The 18624-nt window shown below is 38.2% G+C and overlaps 2 protein-coding genes across 2 annotated transcripts; both read left to right on the top strand.

Moving 5' to 3' along the window:
* Positions 1–755: 755 nt before the first annotated feature.
* LOC130070190 (uncharacterized) lies at positions 756–12118 on the top strand. Its single transcript, XM_056234495.1, has 5 exons — positions 756–854; positions 964–1045; positions 1267–1489; positions 8003–8253; positions 8351–12118. The coding sequence occupies exons 2-5, from the start codon at positions 977–979 to the stop codon at positions 12017–12019; spliced, it is 4212 nt and encodes a 1403-aa protein (XP_056090470.1). The 5' UTR covers positions 756–854; positions 964–976; the 3' UTR covers positions 12020–12118.
* LOC130070269 (uncharacterized) lies at positions 12016–18373 on the top strand. The gene is made up of 6 exons (XM_056234597.1): positions 12016–13746; positions 13849–14014; positions 16249–16460; positions 16796–17068; positions 17215–17321; positions 18151–18373. The coding sequence occupies exons 1-4, from the start codon at positions 12107–12109 to the stop codon at positions 16896–16898; spliced, it is 2121 nt and encodes a 706-aa protein (XP_056090572.1). The 5' UTR covers positions 12016–12106; the 3' UTR covers positions 16899–17068; positions 17215–17321; positions 18151–18373.
* Positions 18374–18624: the final 251 nt, after the last annotated feature.

Genomic DNA, 18624 nt, shown 5'->3' with positions numbered 1-18624 from the left:
CTTCCTTAGAAGCCTGAGATGTTTTTATCTAAGGCTAATCTAAGGATGGAGTTTGGTTTTAATATGTGAAAATATACTAAACCAAACTTTAATGTTAAAAACTAGCATTTAAATTATAAAACAAGAAAAAGACAGGAATAAAACACTGCTCAAAAGAAAAAAAAAACTAAAGTGCAGATCAAAGCGATGTGAGAACTTTACAGGCATGGCTGAACTGTCAGTGGGGAAGGACAAAGACAGCTTATTACAAAACATTAATTTTACTGTATTTTTTCTGAAAACCCTGAACTTTCCCTTTGATATTCTTTCAGAGACACTTTTTTTTATTCCTGTCTTTTTCTTGTTTTATAATTTAAATGTTAGTTTTTAACATTAAAGCTTGCTTTAGTATATTTTCACATATTAAAACCAAACTTAGCCTTAGATAAAAACATCTCAGGCTTCTAAGGAAGCTGTAAAGTAACTCATTACCGTTTTCTGCCGAAGTTTGATTGTTTATTGGCTACATTCATATTTTTATTTTACACAAAAAATGCTGGCAACTTAAAAAAAACTAATGCTGGAGGGGAAAAGAGTTATGTACAAAGTACAAAACACATACTTTAAGTTGCCAGATATAATATATAACTCCCGGGTTCTTGTTAAGACAATAACTGATAAGTAACGAACAAGAACCCAGAAGTTAAATTACACCACTGGCAACTTGTACTTTGTCCGTATTTAGGGCCATTAGTCCTAAGCTCAGCCCCTTCTGTCCTCTCACTCTGATGGACGGTTTATAAAGAGCATCAGATTGCATGAGCCGCTTCACTTTTCTCACAGACACCGATTTCTCTGCACAGGAATGAAATCAGGTATTAAAAAAAAAAAAAAAATTATGTAATTAATGCAATTCCAGTTTTTTTAATCTTACCATGCCTAACTTTTAAATACTGACCAATGTTTACTGTTTTACTGTAACAGAATATCCTGAATAATGGGGGCCCAGGTTTCAGTCGTCAATCAGACTCCTTATACCTGGCACTTTGCCACCCAGGACAGAGGGGTAAGAACTTTTGCATTCACTACACCATATTATTTATGCAATTATGTACTCTAAATTCTGTTTCATAGTTATTTTTTTTCCGCTAGTTAACATGTTTTCTGATTAGCCAGATAATAACTAAAAGCAAGACATAATATCTTACAATGTCAGTCTGTTCTCTACGTTTCATTTTATTGATTGCTTTTCTGATGTAAAAACTGATGTATAATTCTGCTCCATAGTTTACCCGCGTCAATCCTGGCAGCAGAGCACAGTATGAGGAGAAAAAGTTAATCCATCGCTACATCTACGTCAGATATGGTAATCACACGTGGAACAGTTTTACGTACGAGTTTAACACCCATAAAGGCGACGCCTCCTTCATCTTAAGGGAAACCTTCGACCGTTCCAAGATTCAGATGCACTGCACCTCTGAGGGCGGCACTCATTACTGTCCCAACTATGGTAAGTTTCTGCAAGTAGATCAGTTCTGCACTACACTATACAGCCAAAAGTATGTGCACCCCGACCATCAAATCAAATCAAAGTTTATTTATAAAGCACCTTAAAAAACACAGTGTGTACCAAAGTGCTGTACAATTTCAAAAGTATAAGATAAAACACAGTAAAATACAAAGAAAGAAATAATACAATAATAAGAATAATACTAAAATAAACTAAAATCAAAGCCTAACGGTCAGGGCCGGCCCGTGGCATAGGCAGTATAGGCAAATGCTAAGGGCGCAAGCGCCTTAAACCCTAGGGGGGACGCCAGAGCCGCGTAAGGAACTTTCCGCTTTTATTGTACTTCATTAACACTACAACGAGTGGAGCAATTACATACGCTTGCCAGTGGCGCAAAAAGTGGGTATACCGGTAGGCTTATGTATAGCGGAGTAGGCGCCCTCATAAGATTTCATCATAGAATTTTGACAGGGGACCCCCCTCCAATAATATCGCGCGCGGGCGCCGTGAGCGCTGAGCGAACAGGCACGAGTAGTGAGTTGTCGTCGAAAAAGATAAATAAAGCAAAAAAGCGGCCGGGGGCTAAAATAGAAATAGCCCATTCGTTTTGTTTTGCTTAATCGGCGGCGCTGGGTTAGTGCTGGTGTAATGCATTGGTAAAAAAAAAGCTTTTTTTCTGACACCGCATGAAACGCGTAGATCAGCGGCCCATTGGTTGTTTTCTTGATTGACACTGGGCTGGCCCAATCACATCTTTAATGTGAAGTACTGAAAAATACTCTTTCTATTAGTATAGAAATTAGTACAAAACTTATGAAAGTTTCCTTTATTTTTCAGTGCATTGTTTTACAATGAGTATTATCATGGGATTAATATTATAACTATTATTATGTAAACAGACGCGCAAAAATCAATCTCGCCTAGGGCAACCAAAGGGCTAGAGCCGGCCCTGCTAACGGTCCTTACAAAGTAGCAAAGGCCTCATCAAACAAATATGTCTTAAGCTGAGTTTTAAACATGGTTACAGAAGTAGAGGATCTGATAAACATTGGTAACCCATTCCACAACTTAGGAGCAGCGACTGAGAAAGCTGACTGATTTTGGTATCTCAGAGATCTCTGTGAACAACTAAAATGTATAAGTTCAGAAACATATTTTGGTGCAAGTTCATGCAGAGCTTTAAAAGTATACAAAAGTACCTTGTACTTTATTCTAAAATAAACTGGTAGCCAGTGTAACGAGGATATATGATCCCTCTTTTTTGTAATTGTCAGCAACCTTGCTGCCGCATTTTGTACTCTCTGAAGACGTGACAGAGAAGACTGACTTACACCCAGATACAGAACATTACAGTAATCAAGACGTGAAGAAATAAAAGCATGAATTACTTTCTCCAGATCACTGAAAGATAGGATAGATTTAAGTTTACTGATATTTCGCAATTGAAAGAAACTATTCTTCACCACCCAATTGATCTGTCTATCAAATTTTAATTCTGTGTCAAAGATAAAACCCAGATTCTTAACAAGGGTTTTCAGATTGGATGACAGAAGACCTAGGTTTTTAGCTATAGTATTTGCTCAGCTATTGGGGCCAAATATAATAATATCTGTTTTGTCCTTATTTAAGGCGAGACACTACAGGTGAATAGGGTAAAAATTTAAAATAATAGATATCACCATCAAAAATCCTCAGTTGATTACTTACACAAGTATATAAAAAAAGTATTACAAGTTTTTGAAATTTGTATGTTTAATTATGCAAATTAGGCATTATCTAATTAAATATGCGCGATTTTGCATATATTTTCGGTAGATAGATCTGAACATATGATAAAGCCAGGTGCAAAATTCTTTTTTCATTTTGTTTACAAACAAGATGAAAAAAAAAAGTTCAGAGGGATTTCAGGATATATGCTTTTATTACCTAGGAAATCAAAATATACTGTCCATAGCCTTAAAAAATCGATTTTCGCCATTTTTTTTTTATTAAAATGTCACATAAATCAGGCCAAGAATGATTTATTAACAAATCCCTCTGCAAATATCTTCAGAATACTGCTAAGTGTATAACTGGAAAGTTTGGTGTACATAATGTGCTACATAGGCATAGATGTTTGTACTGGAGAATGACAAAAAAATAATTTTGAGAAAAAGCCACTTAAAGGGGAAAAAGGTGAATTTAATACATTTCTATTGGAAAAAATTGCTCAAAAACAGAATAAAATGCTCAGGCCCTTAGTAATAATAATATATAATATTTCAAGCTCATGAAAACTGATTATTTAATAACATGGCAGGCATATAAGGCCTACAACCCCTGTAACTTGTTTTCACCCTTTTTCGAACTTTCGACCCCTGAACGAAGTCGTGGGTCCACCAAACTTTTCGGCCCACATCAGGGGGCCGTGGCAAGATGGAAAATGGCGCCCCCTAGTCGATCGGCCCTTTTGAAGCGGTCTCCGGGAAACCACTACAACAAACCCATTCATTTAATGGGCGAGTGGGATTTTTCCAGAAAGGTGCGGGGTCACTCAAATTTGACAGGGGTGTTCAGAAGGTGCCCTGGAATGACATATCGATAGCGCAAGGCGATCGTGGTGACTTTGCGTCGGATGTCAGTAACTGGCCATGGGGGGCTATGGGGTAGGTTGACGGGTCGCGTACATGTGCACCGTGGGGATCTCGTGACAAGAAAAAAAAAGTAGTGGGCAATTGGACAAATAGTGGGTTCCTGAGACGGGGGCGTGGCTTAGAGGTCGGGGGGGTCAATGGGACATTTGGCGCGTTGGAATGCTAACTTCTTGTTAAATTCGGGAGAAACTTACTGCCGCAAGTAAACAAAATGTAATAAAATAAACATCTTAATGTATATTTTCAACGTTTTCTTTATAGCAGCTTGAAAGAACACATATTGAAGGAGTAAAATAGCCCAAAATCTCAATGACACCCAGATACATCTGGGTGTCATCAGCATAAAAATGATACGAAATGCTATATTTCTCAAAAATAGAACTAAGAGGAAGCATATACAATGAAAATAGCACTGGTCCCAGAATTTAACCTTGAGGGACCCCACATGTGATCGAAGCTATTGATGAGGAAAAGTTTCCAATTTTAACAGAAAAGGTTCTATTATGAAGATAAGAGGCAAACCAGCTTAGAGCAGTTACTTGGATTCCCACATACTGTCTTAAACGTTCAACCAAGATTAAATGATCATTTGTATCAAATGCTGAGCTAAGATCTAGCAAAAACCAAAGCAACATTGCTACTAGAGTCAGTCTTTACTAAAAGGTCAATAACTACCCTAAGTAGAGCCAATTCTGTGCTATGACCTGATCTAAAACCAGATTGAAATTAGTAAAAAATTACTTCAGCTGACTAAAAACAATTTTTTCCAATATTTTGGATAAGAATGGTAGCTTAGATATTGGCCGAAAATTATTAGGATCTGTTGGACCTAGGCCAGGTTTTTCAAGAGGAGGCTGAACAACCCATGCTTAAGACTTGAAGGAACACACCCACTGGTCAGACGGCAATTTTTAATAGAGCAACCTTGGTCCAATAGTATCTATGAGCTTGACGAACAGCTTGGAGGGGAAGCACATCATTAGATGAGGAAGTAGGGTTTAAATGCGCAACAACATCCCTAATAAATGAGAAAGAAATTGGCTCAAATTTAGATAACTTTTGAGATATAGGGATTAATATGGAAGTTATATTAGATTTAGATGGTGTAATCGACAGTCTCATATCCTTAATTTTTTTTAATAGAAATCTTTAAAAACATGTCAAGTATTTGGTGATGGATCAGGACCAGTGCTGCATTCTGGTTTAATAAAAGTAGTTATAGTTTTAAATAGTACCTGTGGACTGTGAGCATTTTGTGCAATTATTCCTGAAAAATGTTCTGCTCTTGATGTTTTCACCGCTTTTTCATATTTGCATAGACACTGTCTTAGAACCTCGTAAGATACCTGAAGCTTATCTTTTTGCCATTTCCGTTCTGCTCTCCTACACTACCGTCTAAGTAACGGAGTATTTTCATTCAACCCTGGTTGGGTTTTTGTCTTATATCTCCTTAATATGTATGGGGCAACATGGTCAAGGATATCAGAACAAGCATCATTGAACAGATTAATCAATTCTTCTGGACCCACTGAAACAGATGGAGATTCAATAGTGTAAATTAATGAATGACTATAAAATGCTGATGAAAAATCACTGACTGTATTAGATGTAATCCCACGAGAGTAATAAGCAACAGGCTGTTTTTCTGGCAGACCACATAAGAGGGTAATATTAAAAACAATAGGCTTATGGTCAGAAAAATAATGATCTAAGATCTGTATATTGCACACAGAAATACCCATTCAAAGGACCAAATCAAGAGTGACCATGCTGATGAGTAGGGCCAGCCTACTAAATGAATCAATAATGTTTAAAAACTCAGAGACTAAAGGGTTCGATTGACAGCAAACATGAATGTTAAAATCACCCAGAAGTACAATGTTGTCAAAAGAAGTTACAATCACAGATAAAAAGTCTGAAAACTCCTGTATAAAGTCTGCATTATATTTAGGAGTTCTATATGCAAGAACACATAATACAGGACAATTAAAAATGACTGCACCTCAAATGGGCTACTGTCACACCCATATGTGCTTGTTGAACGTCCTATTCCAGATTTATTTCCCATTTGCTGTTATAATAAAGCTCCACTCTTCTGGAAAGGCTTTCCACTAGATTTTAAAGCTTGGCTGTGGGGATTTGAGGTTTTTCAACTACAAGAACATTAGTGAGGTCAGGGATGGATGTTGGGTGAGGAGGCCTGGAGTGCAGCCGCTGTTCCTGTTCCTGTTCCTCCCAATGATCTTCAGTCGGGTTGAGGTCAGGGCTCTGTGCGGGACACTCGAGTTTTTCCACTCCAACGTTTAACACACCAGGGGCCGTATGTAAAAAAACACTCAGAGTAAAAGTTTAGTCTTAAGCGTGTCAAAATTCTACTAATTATTTTACTCTTATTCCCTAAACTTAAGAATAAGTGTGATTCATAAAGGTTCCTAAGTGTTAATACTAGGTCTCAACCCCTAAATTACTGAAGAGTGCTGGAGAGGTATCCTAACCTATTTAAGAAATTTAATAGCTTCTCCCACTCTACAAATCAATGCTTTAACTATAGAAATGAAAGTATTAATTAAATGTTTGACTGTAAAAATGCAGCAGTGATGACTTTGGCCCATCAGTCCACAGTAGGCAGGGTCTTACAAGAATAGTTGGTAACACTTTATAATAACTGTATGCTATTAATCATTAGTTAAGCATTAGTAAACGGTTAATTCATAATTTATAAAGAATTAACAGACATTAATAAACAGATTATACATACATCTATAAATGCTTTATACTTGATTTATAAGCATATATATATAATGTTTAATAATTGTATTTTCATACTTGAATTAATGATCAATTTATAATTTCTTAATGAAAAGTATTGCATTATTTACAAACCAGTTATTTAGGTGTTGTCAGTGATTCATAAGATCACTTAGAAACTAAGTAAATGATTAATAAACATTTTAAATGTACACAGTGATACAGAACATAGAAATATTATTTTCATGATGCAAAAAAACTGCACAACTGTGCACTTGACATAAAATGACAAATGAATCTCTGCAATGTTATAGAAAATAAAATAGCTTATTTTGTTGATTTTTTGTTAATTTTTATGATATTGTCGAAGTTTATTTTTCATTTTAAATCAAATGTACAGTTTTATTTTTTTGCATTGTGAAATTAATATTTCTATGTTCTGTATCACTGTCTTGTGTTTGTTTCCTTTTTCAGAAGATAACTGAGCCTTTAAATCTCCTTTGTAAAAGCTTTACAAGGCATAAATAGTCCTCACTTTAGATGAGCTCACAAAAATAGTTAACTGACAACTAGGGCTGCACGATACTGGGAACATATGCGATATTGTTGTTGAGTATTGCGATAACGATATTTCTTGCGATATAAAATTTCCCTAGAGAAATGCTATTTTTATTAAGCTTTAAAAAAAATCATTTATATGTAATGATCATACTAAAATAAACAGGTAGGCTAATTTTCAGAATAATATCTGGGGGGTTTTTTTCAGAAGGAGTTACACTTGCAAAACTTTGATTAATGGTTGTCTGTGAGACTCTGTTATTGTTACGTGGCATTTCCTTAGCAGTTTTGGTAGATGTGGGCTTACACTTTTTGAAGTCTTCATAGCCCCGAGGCTTAATTGATGATAGTAGTAGAGATGAAAAGATAGTGAAATAAAAAGATAAAGCCCCATCCAATACAGTCTCATTGTGCGGTTAATACAAACAATAGAGGCATTTCTAATGTACAGCTGCATGTGGCTAGTGCGGCGTGATAGCGGGTAATTATTTCAAATTGAGTAACCCATAAACCGATAAAGTGTAATAAGCACGTTGTTTCTAATCTTGTGGTGTCTGATGATATCTTTAAACAGGAAAAATAGAAGAAGATGAAAAACAAAGACAGCAAGAGGAGGAGAGAAGACGTCTGGAACGGTTGGAACGTGAGCAAAGTATTCAACAGGAGCTGGACAGAGAGAGTGAATCATCCAGACTCAAGCTTTCTCGAGCAACTGAGCGGCTTCGTGAAAAACAGAGCTTCAGAGGTCACGAGCAACATCATGAACGCACACAAGTTCTCCATCAGCAAATAGAAGATGACGCTGCTGCAATTGAGAGGGACGAGGTATGAATAATTTGGATTGAGCAACATAACTGTATACAGCATGTGATAAAATATCACTTTTTACTGAGACCCATTTTTGTTTTGCACATTTATGTAGGTTACCGATGTTGAAGAACAATTCAAAGACATGTTGTTAAAGTACCAGATCACAGAAGATGAAGAGGTACAGCATGACCAGATTTGGGACAGGATTAAGACCCTCCAGAATGAACTTGCAGTTCAATATTGTAGAGAAAACAACCTTTCAGTATGGTCTGAGTTTACATTTGATCATGCTATAAGATATAATGAGCTGTCTCTTACAGAGAAGCTCACAGTTCTTGAGGCATCTCTACAGTTCATTCTGAACAGTAGCACTGAAGACGCTAAAGATGATGAAGACAAGCCACTTGGCTGGGAGAAGAAGTATGATTTTCTCTTGGGTTTGGTGGAGCAGCTTCATGCCACAAATGCAACTTTGGCAGAACACATTTTATTAAATGTACTTGACATAATCTCAGAGCTTTCACCACAAAGTAGGGGCATTTTGGGTCAAATGTTGTTCAACAGAATCTGGACCCCAACAGAAATAATGCTCTTCATTTGCAAAAGTCCAGGTATCAAATGTGATCAACTCGATTCAGTTCTCCACACGGCACAAACCTACCACCTGGACTGCATCCACGTTCTCTCTGCTCTTACGAATGAAAACCCTCTAATGTTTCTTGAAGAACAAATAAAAAACGACAAAGAAAAAGATGCTGATACAATTGTGAAGGAACTTCGTGAAGCAAACTGTCCAGAGAAAGTCTTGGTGCTGTTGAAGGATGTGCTTCGATACGTAGAGTCGGAACTCCCAAAATATAAATTGGTGGACCTTACTGAAGAAAAAGTCGCTGATTTGAAAAGGAAGATAACATCCCTTAATCTTACAAACCCAGATATTGACATTCTGAAAGACGTATTAATTGGAATGTCAATAGCAGTGCAAGACTGCTCAACAATCACCACAAAAGACAACATGAAGATTCAAGGCTATTTTCCAAGGTGTACACAACTAGCATCGTTGCTTTTGCTCCTACTGGCACAGCTGACAGAAGATAAAGGATGTCTTCTAGAGATTGGCACAGGTGAGGGAAAGTCCTGTATCTTAGCCATGTTTGCAACAATTCTGGCAATCCGTGGAACAAAAGTGGACATTGTGACAAGCTCTCCAGTTCTAGCCAGACGAGATCAAGAAGAGTGGAAAAAGTTTTTTGAAATGTTTGGTGTCACCTCATCGGTAGTACCTCCATGTTACTCAAGTAACTATTCACCAGAGGAACAAGAGGAACATCTTAAAGATGCTTACAGGCAACAAATAGTATATGGCACAGTGGGAGTCTTTGCAGCAGACACACTTAAACAGGAATTTGAGAAGAGAACTACTCGCGGTACAAGACAATTTGAGCTTGTAATAGTGGATGAAGTGGACTACATGACATTGGACAATGGAGTTCAAGTAACATTCTTGTCCCATGAATCTAGTGGATTTAGGCACGTAGAGCAAGTGCTTTCCAACATATGGGCCATGATATCTACTTGTCAACCAGTTGAAATGCTTGAAACACGGGAGATAAAATGGGCGACAAGGATACAGTACTTTCATAAAGCCGTAACAGCAGCCGTCATGGGACTGGAAACAGACAGCTTTTCAGCAAATGAGATCTTGCTGCCTGGAGTGACTTTGGAATTTTACACTCAGGAGGACATTGAAATTATACGTCAAGCTGAGACCAAGAAAGGAAATGATGATGATGGAAATGAGGACAGAATGTCCAAAGCATTATCTGAAGTCATGAAGAAACTTGGAGTTTCACATCAGTATGATCTACTGAGTATATTTGAGGAGGTCTTGGAGAACAGTGCAGTGTTTAAGTGCTATACGTTAGAGAATAAGAAAGCAAAATGTTTTGAAGCTCAGGAAAAACGAGGTGACCTTAATGTTGAAATGCTACTGCTGGAAGGAGGACTGGCATGTGAAATCATGTCTGAGAAATCCCTCATTGATGCAACTGTAAGCACAATAAAGTCATATATCAAGTACTCAGATAACCTCCAAACAGCCGAAGAATCCACCAACTTCATTGTCATCCCGGTTTTCTTGAAAAGCTACGTTGAGAATCAGTTACCAGTTTTTGTTGAGAATGCACTAAAGGCTGTTGAGATGTCACGGGGCCGGGAATACATGATCGACACCTCACCGGCCGGTGAAAGAGTTGCTGACAGTCATGACATAGACGAGTATAATGCAATAATTCCAGTGGACTTCAAAGCGAGCGGTGTGCTGGAGAAAAACAAGAAGTGGGGTAATGGTCTGCAACAATTTTTGGAGTTCAAGCACCGACTTGCGATTTCTCCAATATCCAACGTGACAAACTACATGTCAAATTTCCATTATTTTCAAAGGTATCTCAGTGGGAGTGGTATATATGGGGTTTCTGGTACATTAGGAGGTAAGGCAGATCAGGGCTTTCTGGAAAGACATTATAAAGCCAAGAGCTACACTGTACCTGCACATCGCCATAAAAGGGTGGTGGAGCTTCCAGTCGTCCAGGTGAAAGGTGGGAATCACCAATGGATTCAGACTATTTGTGAAACTTCATGGAAAGTAGCAGACAGAGGGCAAGTTGTCTTGGTAATTTGTGAAGATGTTAAAACAGCAGATGAACTACATGAGAAAATACAAGATGGTGGCAGATTTAAGGCAGAACAGATTACTCTGTACACAATCAGCGAGAAGCACAACATTGAAAGAGAGAAATTCAGTGCAGGCAGAATAATCATTGCTACAAATCTCGGAGGACGGGGTACAGACATCAAGGTTGATGAAAGTGTGAATAAGTGTGGTGGTCTTTTCGTTCTTCTTACTCACTTTCCACCCAACCGAAGAGTGGAGAAACAAATATTTGGTCGTACGTCTCGAAAAGGCAATCCTGGGATGGTCCAGATGGTTGTAAACTGTGATCATCTCGCACCAGCTTACCAAGGTCAGTCTGTGGAAATCATGCGCCAGCTAAGAGAAGATTATGAAACTAAACGAATTCACGACATGGAAAGTGATGAGCTGGTTGAAATAAACCTAAAGGAAAAACTGTTCTCCACTTTTTGTACATTGCTGAAAAACTTTGATGGGCATTACACACATCAAGAAAAACTGGACCCCATTGGAATGCAGCTCCAAAATATTCCTGATTGCTTTAAACATCATCAGCCTAAGTTTGATTATCAGCCAGCCATCAACGCTTTGAAAGAATCTTGGGCCTTGTGGTTGACCCTTCACGAAGATCACATCAATAGGCATGATGACTTCAGACAACTTGAAGCAGACCTTATCAGGACAATAAACGAAACAAGTGTAAAGCTGCTGCAAGGACAATGTAATAATTTATATGATCACATCAAACAGGCAATTGTAAGAACTGATCTACACTGCCGCGACAAATCCAACAATGCCTTTGGAGCCGAATCCTATTGGCAAAAAGTTGCTAACTTTGACCCACACTACAAGGCTGTGGCACTCTATAACCAGGCATACATCACCATCAACCTCGGTAAGGGTAACTATAAAGCAGACGCTATGAAACTGCTGGAAGACGCAAAGAAATCCATTGACGTCTACGTCTCAGAAGTTTCAAACACAATGGTCTCAAGTAACTTATCAGTCACTGGTAACAAAGATCAGAGTACAGACAACAACAACTTTCAGAGTCAAATGGAGGCCAGAATGAACATCTTTAAGTCTTGAAGGACGTACATTGATAATGCATCAGCTAAACTTAAAGAGCTGGAGAAAAACAACAATGACGCCATTACAGAAGACTGTTCAGTCTACATGCTTTCTGAAGAAAAAAACTTCATCATCACTAATGAGCTGAGATCGTTATACGACTACGGCCTCGGTGTTGTTTTTGAGGTGAAAAAGAAGCCCAAGTTTTGCATTGATGCTTTGATATGTTTCGTACTCGGGGTGGTGCAGGTTCTCGCTGGGATTCTTATTTGTGCGCTGACACTTGGAACAGCCAGCCAGTTTGGAATGGGCCTGATTTCAGAAGGAGTGTCTGACATGATCAGTGGAATAGAGGGGATGATAAAGGGCACATCTGATTGGGTGTCATGGGCAATATCTAAGAGTATCAGCATTGGCCTTGCTTTGCTAACGGCTGGTTTTAGCGTTATCAAGAAAGCAGTTACTGCAGTGTTTAAAGTGACAAAAAGTATCCTCAATGGTACAAAGTCTTTCTCTTCTGTTGCTTCTGAAGTCATCAAGTCAGGAAAGGCAATGTTTACTTCATTCAAAGGAAGTGTTAAGTCTGGTTTATCGTCCCTCGGTAAAGAATCTTTTAAGTCTGCAATGAAAAACATGACATCTTCAACAGTGGTCAAACAGAACTTCAAACTTGCGACTAAATTTGCAGTTAAGGAAATCGGGAAAAAGACTGTGCTCACTCTCATGAACTTTGCAATCGATGAAACACTTAAGGAAGTCTTTAAGAAGATTTTACAAAGCAGTTTTGAGAATGCTGTTACTTTATCAGTGAAGCAGAGCATTGAACTGGATCAGGCTCTTGTCGAATTCATCAGCTCAGGCATTCCAAAAGCTGCCTTGAAAAAAGAGAATTTCAAGATTGACCAAAAATATGAGAAGCAAATAAAAAAATCAGTTGGTATGCTCTGCGAAGAGATAATTCCTCGCCTCATACTGGACTGTTCCACAGCACGGGACGTTATCAGCAAACTCTCTGAGGTGTGTGAAGCAGCAACAGAGCTCATGAATAAAGCAAAACTGCCAGGTGTGATTGAAACAGCAAAGCTGGTTCTGAAAGTAGCTGAGTACTCAACAACTCTCTGTCAAATATTGGGAGCTGTACCAACAAAGGAGATTATAGACCAGAAATTTGTTCCTGAATTACTGGAGAGCATCAGTGAGCTTGAGAAAGACATGACAAAGTATGACCAAGATGGACGTCACAATTTACATGATGTACAACGCCTTAAAGGAGAACTTCTACAAAATATTGCACAGAAAGTTTCTGAGCTATTCATCAGTTCGTGTTCTACACACATGACTTCGTTAATGACCAGCACATTTAAGAGACAGTTGAACAGTGCTGCAGGACAGGCGGTAGACAAGGTCATGCACAGACATAAGACTCAGCGTTTCTTTGATGACCAGAGAGGAAAACACAACAAGAAATCTGCGAGCCACAAGGAAGTGGAAAATCTGTCAGATGAGGACAGAACAAAACTAATGCAGTATACAGAAGATATGTGCAAAACTGATCAGCCTGTTAAAGCTCTTGATGTGTACGTGCTCACAAAAAGTAACCTGCTCGATGGAAAAGGAATTAAACTCACTGTCATTGATGAAAATGGGAAACAGCTCACTGAGGAACTTTACCCAGGAACCAGCAAATCAGCAGGCGATATAAAACTGAGATTAACCCAATCTGCAAAAAACCCACATACATCACAGTAAGACTAATTACTAGAGCATTACACTGCTCACATATAGAAATAAATTTCAGTTCATGATTATGAACTTTGTGTACTGAATGTGGTTACTTTTAAAAACAGAGCTGATGCACAGCTGTACAGCGGCCATTTTGACATTGTGCAGGATGATGGCAAGATAATCAGCGTTAACTCGGATCATCAGAATGCTCTTTATCATGCTGTAGCACAAGCAACTGGCAGTAAGATGGAGGAAGCATTGGTGCTACGTAAGAAAGTGAAAAATGAGGTGAGTAGAAGATGATTTCTTCATGGGACAATGGGCCTCATTTAGCTATCTAATGTAGAAACGAGTGCAGAATCATCGTACGACAGGGTACATGTGTGATTCATGAAACATTCATATGCTGCCAATCCCATCGTATAAATTATCATATGTTGATAAATGTGGTGTCTCAAAACAGTTGTCATTTGAAAATCACTCCTTTATCACTCCTAAGTTTTAAAAGCCTTGAACCTAGAGTTTACGACCTATAACCTGGCCAAGAAGAGGAAGTAATCATGAAAAGAGAAATTGATCTTACTCCAAAAACACCTGTTACCCTCATAATTGCAAACAGTTAAATTAATTTATAAGAATATTAAATACTGGTTAATAAAACTAAACATTTACAAACATTAAACACTATGGAAATGACCATATGCTCAATTTTCTGTCGTATGTTTGTTTCGTAATTGAGGGCCAAAGCCAGATTTTCGCTCTCAGATTGACTAGTGTACTGAAATCATTGGCTGTTTCTCAGACAGGGGTGCGTTTCCCGAAAGCATTGTTAGCCAACTATGGTCGCAAGTTCCGTCGTTATCAGCATAGTTCAACGAGTCGATGTTTCCCGAAAAAATCGTTCCAACGAACATTGGCAAGCAGCATCGCAAAGTTGTGTGGTTGGAGCGACAGCTCTCGAGCTGTGGTCAGAAGCAGAGTTTCTAGATTGCATGACATGTGGACTTAATAAATCCTTATCTTGAGCAAAATAAGCAAGCTGACATTCAGTACAACCTGTGTCCTATTTAGAATACATACAAATGTAATTTACGTCTTTGAGTTTGTCAAAAGATTTAAAGCACCGTTTTTGAAGACTGCGCATGTGTGAACGAGCTCTACTATGTAAGAAGGAGCCTATGATTGAATCTGGAAATAAAGCGAAATACAGTAACTGAGAAAAATTAGAAATATTCCTCAGATGCCATGTCTGTAATTTATTTCAAAACATCTAGCATTAATTTGATCTCAAACGGTTTCATTAAAATAAGAGAAATATACAGATGGTACTTACCCAGAATGCATTTTCTTTGCCACCACATTATTTCTGCAATTGAATATATAACCACAGAGTAGCAGACAACCGTGCAATTTGCAGATTATATAAAAAAGAAATACTATCAATAGTTTTTTTTAAATCACACTCACATAACCAAATGTAGTAATCAAAAGCCAATGTAAGCATTTGCTGTCTAGAACAAATTCAAACCGAGCAGTAAATGTCAAAATGACATCGCGTACATAAAATTTGCTATGTATTGTACCTAATAGGACCTACATAATCATGTTTCGCTTGGTCCCTTCAAAGTCACGGTAGATTAAATCGTTCCCAATTCCTGGGATTCCTTGGGGGACACGCCAACAAACAGGTAATTCTGCCAATAATTATAGGGACTATGAAAATGTTCCTTCGGTGCGAAAGCCCCTCCTGTGTGGTACAGAAAAAAAGATTCCTGACCAATCACCTGCACATGTGACGAGAGATGATCAGGATTGTGTTTAATCCAAGGGTGTAATCCACCAGCCGGAAACTGAAGTCTCCCCGGGGGCCGCCATTGGCTAGCAAGCCTTCACCTGCTGTTAGCACTCCATTGACTCCCATTCATTTTGGCGTCACTTTGACAGCGAATAACTTTACATCTGAGGCGTTTAAAAACTCCATTTGTCCATTGTTTATTTCTAAAGAAACACGACAATGTATAAAAGGCTCCATTACCTTGTGTCTTACGTTGTGGCCCCGTAGAAGCAGTTTTTATAAAAATAGGCTAACGATTGCATCATAACACGCGACTCTCTGTCGCACAGTAGAGAAATTACCGTATAGACAGAAGTAGAAGCTCGCACGCAATCATGGGGGACGTGGAGGCATAAAGTCAAGGGAGAAGCCCATAAAGAGTCATGAAGCTGCTCCTGCTGCTATCTCATGAACAGCTAATACTCACGATCTCCGGCTCTGCAAGATTCGGAAGGGAATGATTCAGATTCCTCTTGGCACAACTACTAGAATACGTACAGCTGTGAGACAGGCTGCTCACGTCACATCTACGTCGTCAAGCTCAGTTTGAGCCTGCGCAGTGCGCTTGGCAATCAGGAAGTGAGTGCTTCTAATTGACTTCACTTTTCTCTGTTGAAGTCTATGGGGTCGCTGTGTCCATTTCTTTTACTGTCTATGGTTTAATCTCACACTCTTAATTTCTCATTAGATCCAGACAAACCTTGAATCGTACAAACCCCTTCTCAAGAGAGAATACGACTTCAGTCGCAAAAAACCCAGGACATACAACATAACTGGAGGGATTATAAAGGAGACAGACGTTGCTCTGCAGAAATACTTACAGAGTGTTAAATTCATCAGAAGTGACGAACGTATCCTCATCAAAATGTACCATCTTGGATTAGTTGCTGAATATAACAGGTAAAGTTTCTGATTGCTGAAGGTATTTTCTGTTATTTATTCACAACAATAAGACTGTGTCTGGAGATCCACAAAGGAAATAGAGAAGATTCACCTGATACACCAAATATATATATATATATATATATATATATATATATAATTTAGGTATTGAAAAATAGTATACATAATCAGGAGTGTCATTTGTCCATTTATTTGATTAAACACGGCAACAGAATCTAGAGGAAGATCAAATACTCACATGAGCTCTAAATCAGCTTAGTAGTTTAAATAAGCAGATTTCATGCTAATGTCATTAAATCAAATTGTCAGTAATTCTCATTCTCTCTGGACAGTGTTCAAAGTGCCCGAAGGTCCAGTAAGAACAACACTGGGACACTCAACACGAGCCATATTCCACCCAAGGGCTCCATCAGACTAGCTCTGACGTTCATATAAAACCCAAACTCAGTGAGCGAGTTTAAAAATAAAAACCCTGAGCTTCATAAACTGATCAGCAGCATAAAGACTGACAATAATGGACAGAACATGATTGCCATGGAGGTTCTGGGACAAGATCACAGACGAGCTTTAACTACAGGCCCAAGCAGCCGCTCACAGATGGCCAGGTAATGTTCAAGTTACGGACCAAATCCTCATCAAGACAATTATACAGAATGAACACTACAGGAATTTAGAGTAGTATTTAACATTGAATATTTTAGGTACAGCATCACAAAGGTTAAATCTGCTTTTAACATTTGTTTTTTTACAGGAAACTTCTAGCAGACACAATGATTAGTGGAGACGTGGAGCTTTTGCTGAAACGCTGCATGACTCTTCATCACCCGTTTACCTCTCAAAAGCTCAGAGAGGCTCTAGGTAAGAAACTCTTGAGGTGATAATCCTGCAAAACACGTGTATAAACTACCCTCCAGATACTGTGATTTTCCAGGGTGTTTACGATAGACACGATAATGCAACAGCTTTTATGGTGGAAATATAATCTTTGACCAATTAGATAAGAAAGATAAAGAGCTTTATTGTCATTTGAGCCATATACAATGATACAGTAGAACGATATAAAAGTCTCTAAAGCCTTGATGCAACATTACAGAAGTCACAGACAGCCGTGAACACACTCAACAACATGAAGCACACAGATTAGAGGAAGACAAACTGGCAGTAAAAAACGGACAAGACAATAAATACAACACAAGATATTAAGTGTAATTAAGTAAAACATTAATGTTTTTCGTAAGAGCAATGAGGTGTTGTTTTGATTGTTCTTTGTGAATATGAAACTATTCCAAGCATATGTTTGTTTTGTCCTGTTTAACAAAAGTTTGTTTGCTGCTATTGTACATACATCTTTTACTGTACATAATGACAAATGAAAACAGCCAGCTAAAATGTTTTGTCTATATAATGAGATCTGACCATAGACCGTTGTAAAATTGTTATTAATCTCTTATAGAAAAACATACATGTAAAATGTTATTGCTTTGAATGTGTCTTGTTTAAAATACTGTCTTAAAGGGATAGTTCAACTACTATTTTATTTTATATTGTACAGCACTTTGGTCAGCGTTGTTGCTGTCATGAAATGTGCTTTGGACTGAAGATATTAAATGTAAAGCATAACACGACTGATAGATTAACAGAGCTGTTGTGTTGCTGCACTTGATAATATTCTTGTGTGTAACTCCAGGTGACAGCGTTCAGTCTCAGAGCTGTGTTTTGTCGGATGAAGGCATCCGAGGCTACTATAAAGCAGGATACCGAAACCTGGTGTCGGAGTACAGCCGCGTGGGAATCCTGGATCAGACGCAGCGCGAGCGTCTGGATGAGTGGGTGAATCAGGACCGACACGAGGACACCAACACTGAGGAGTACGGACAACTTCTGCAGGGATTGCAGGGAAAATGAAGATGATGCTGGTGATGAAGATGATGGCTATAGAAAGTAGAAAATGATTGATCTCTGCCCCTAAAATCGCATTTATGGAAGCAAAAAAAAAGCATTTTCTATTTGAAAAGAAGCAGTTCTATTTGTTATCATTTTGGTAATTGTAATAATTTATTTCTAGGAAGGAGTGATAGAATAAGAGCATTTAAATCTCAAAACAGTAAAAATGTCTAAAAACATTCTGTGTTCTATTGAAAAAAAAGTTTTTTATTGTAGT

This window comes from Rhinichthys klamathensis, unplaced genomic scaffold (assembly GCF_029890125.1).
Source record: "Rhinichthys klamathensis goyatoka isolate OS25496 unplaced genomic scaffold, OSU_Roscu_1.1 h1tg000018l_1, whole genome shotgun sequence".
NCBI classification, from domain to species: domain Eukaryota; kingdom Metazoa; phylum Chordata; class Actinopteri; order Cypriniformes; family Leuciscidae; genus Rhinichthys; species Rhinichthys klamathensis.
Note: the sequence above shows the minus strand (reverse complement) of the source record. Positions and strands in the feature narration are given on the sequence as shown.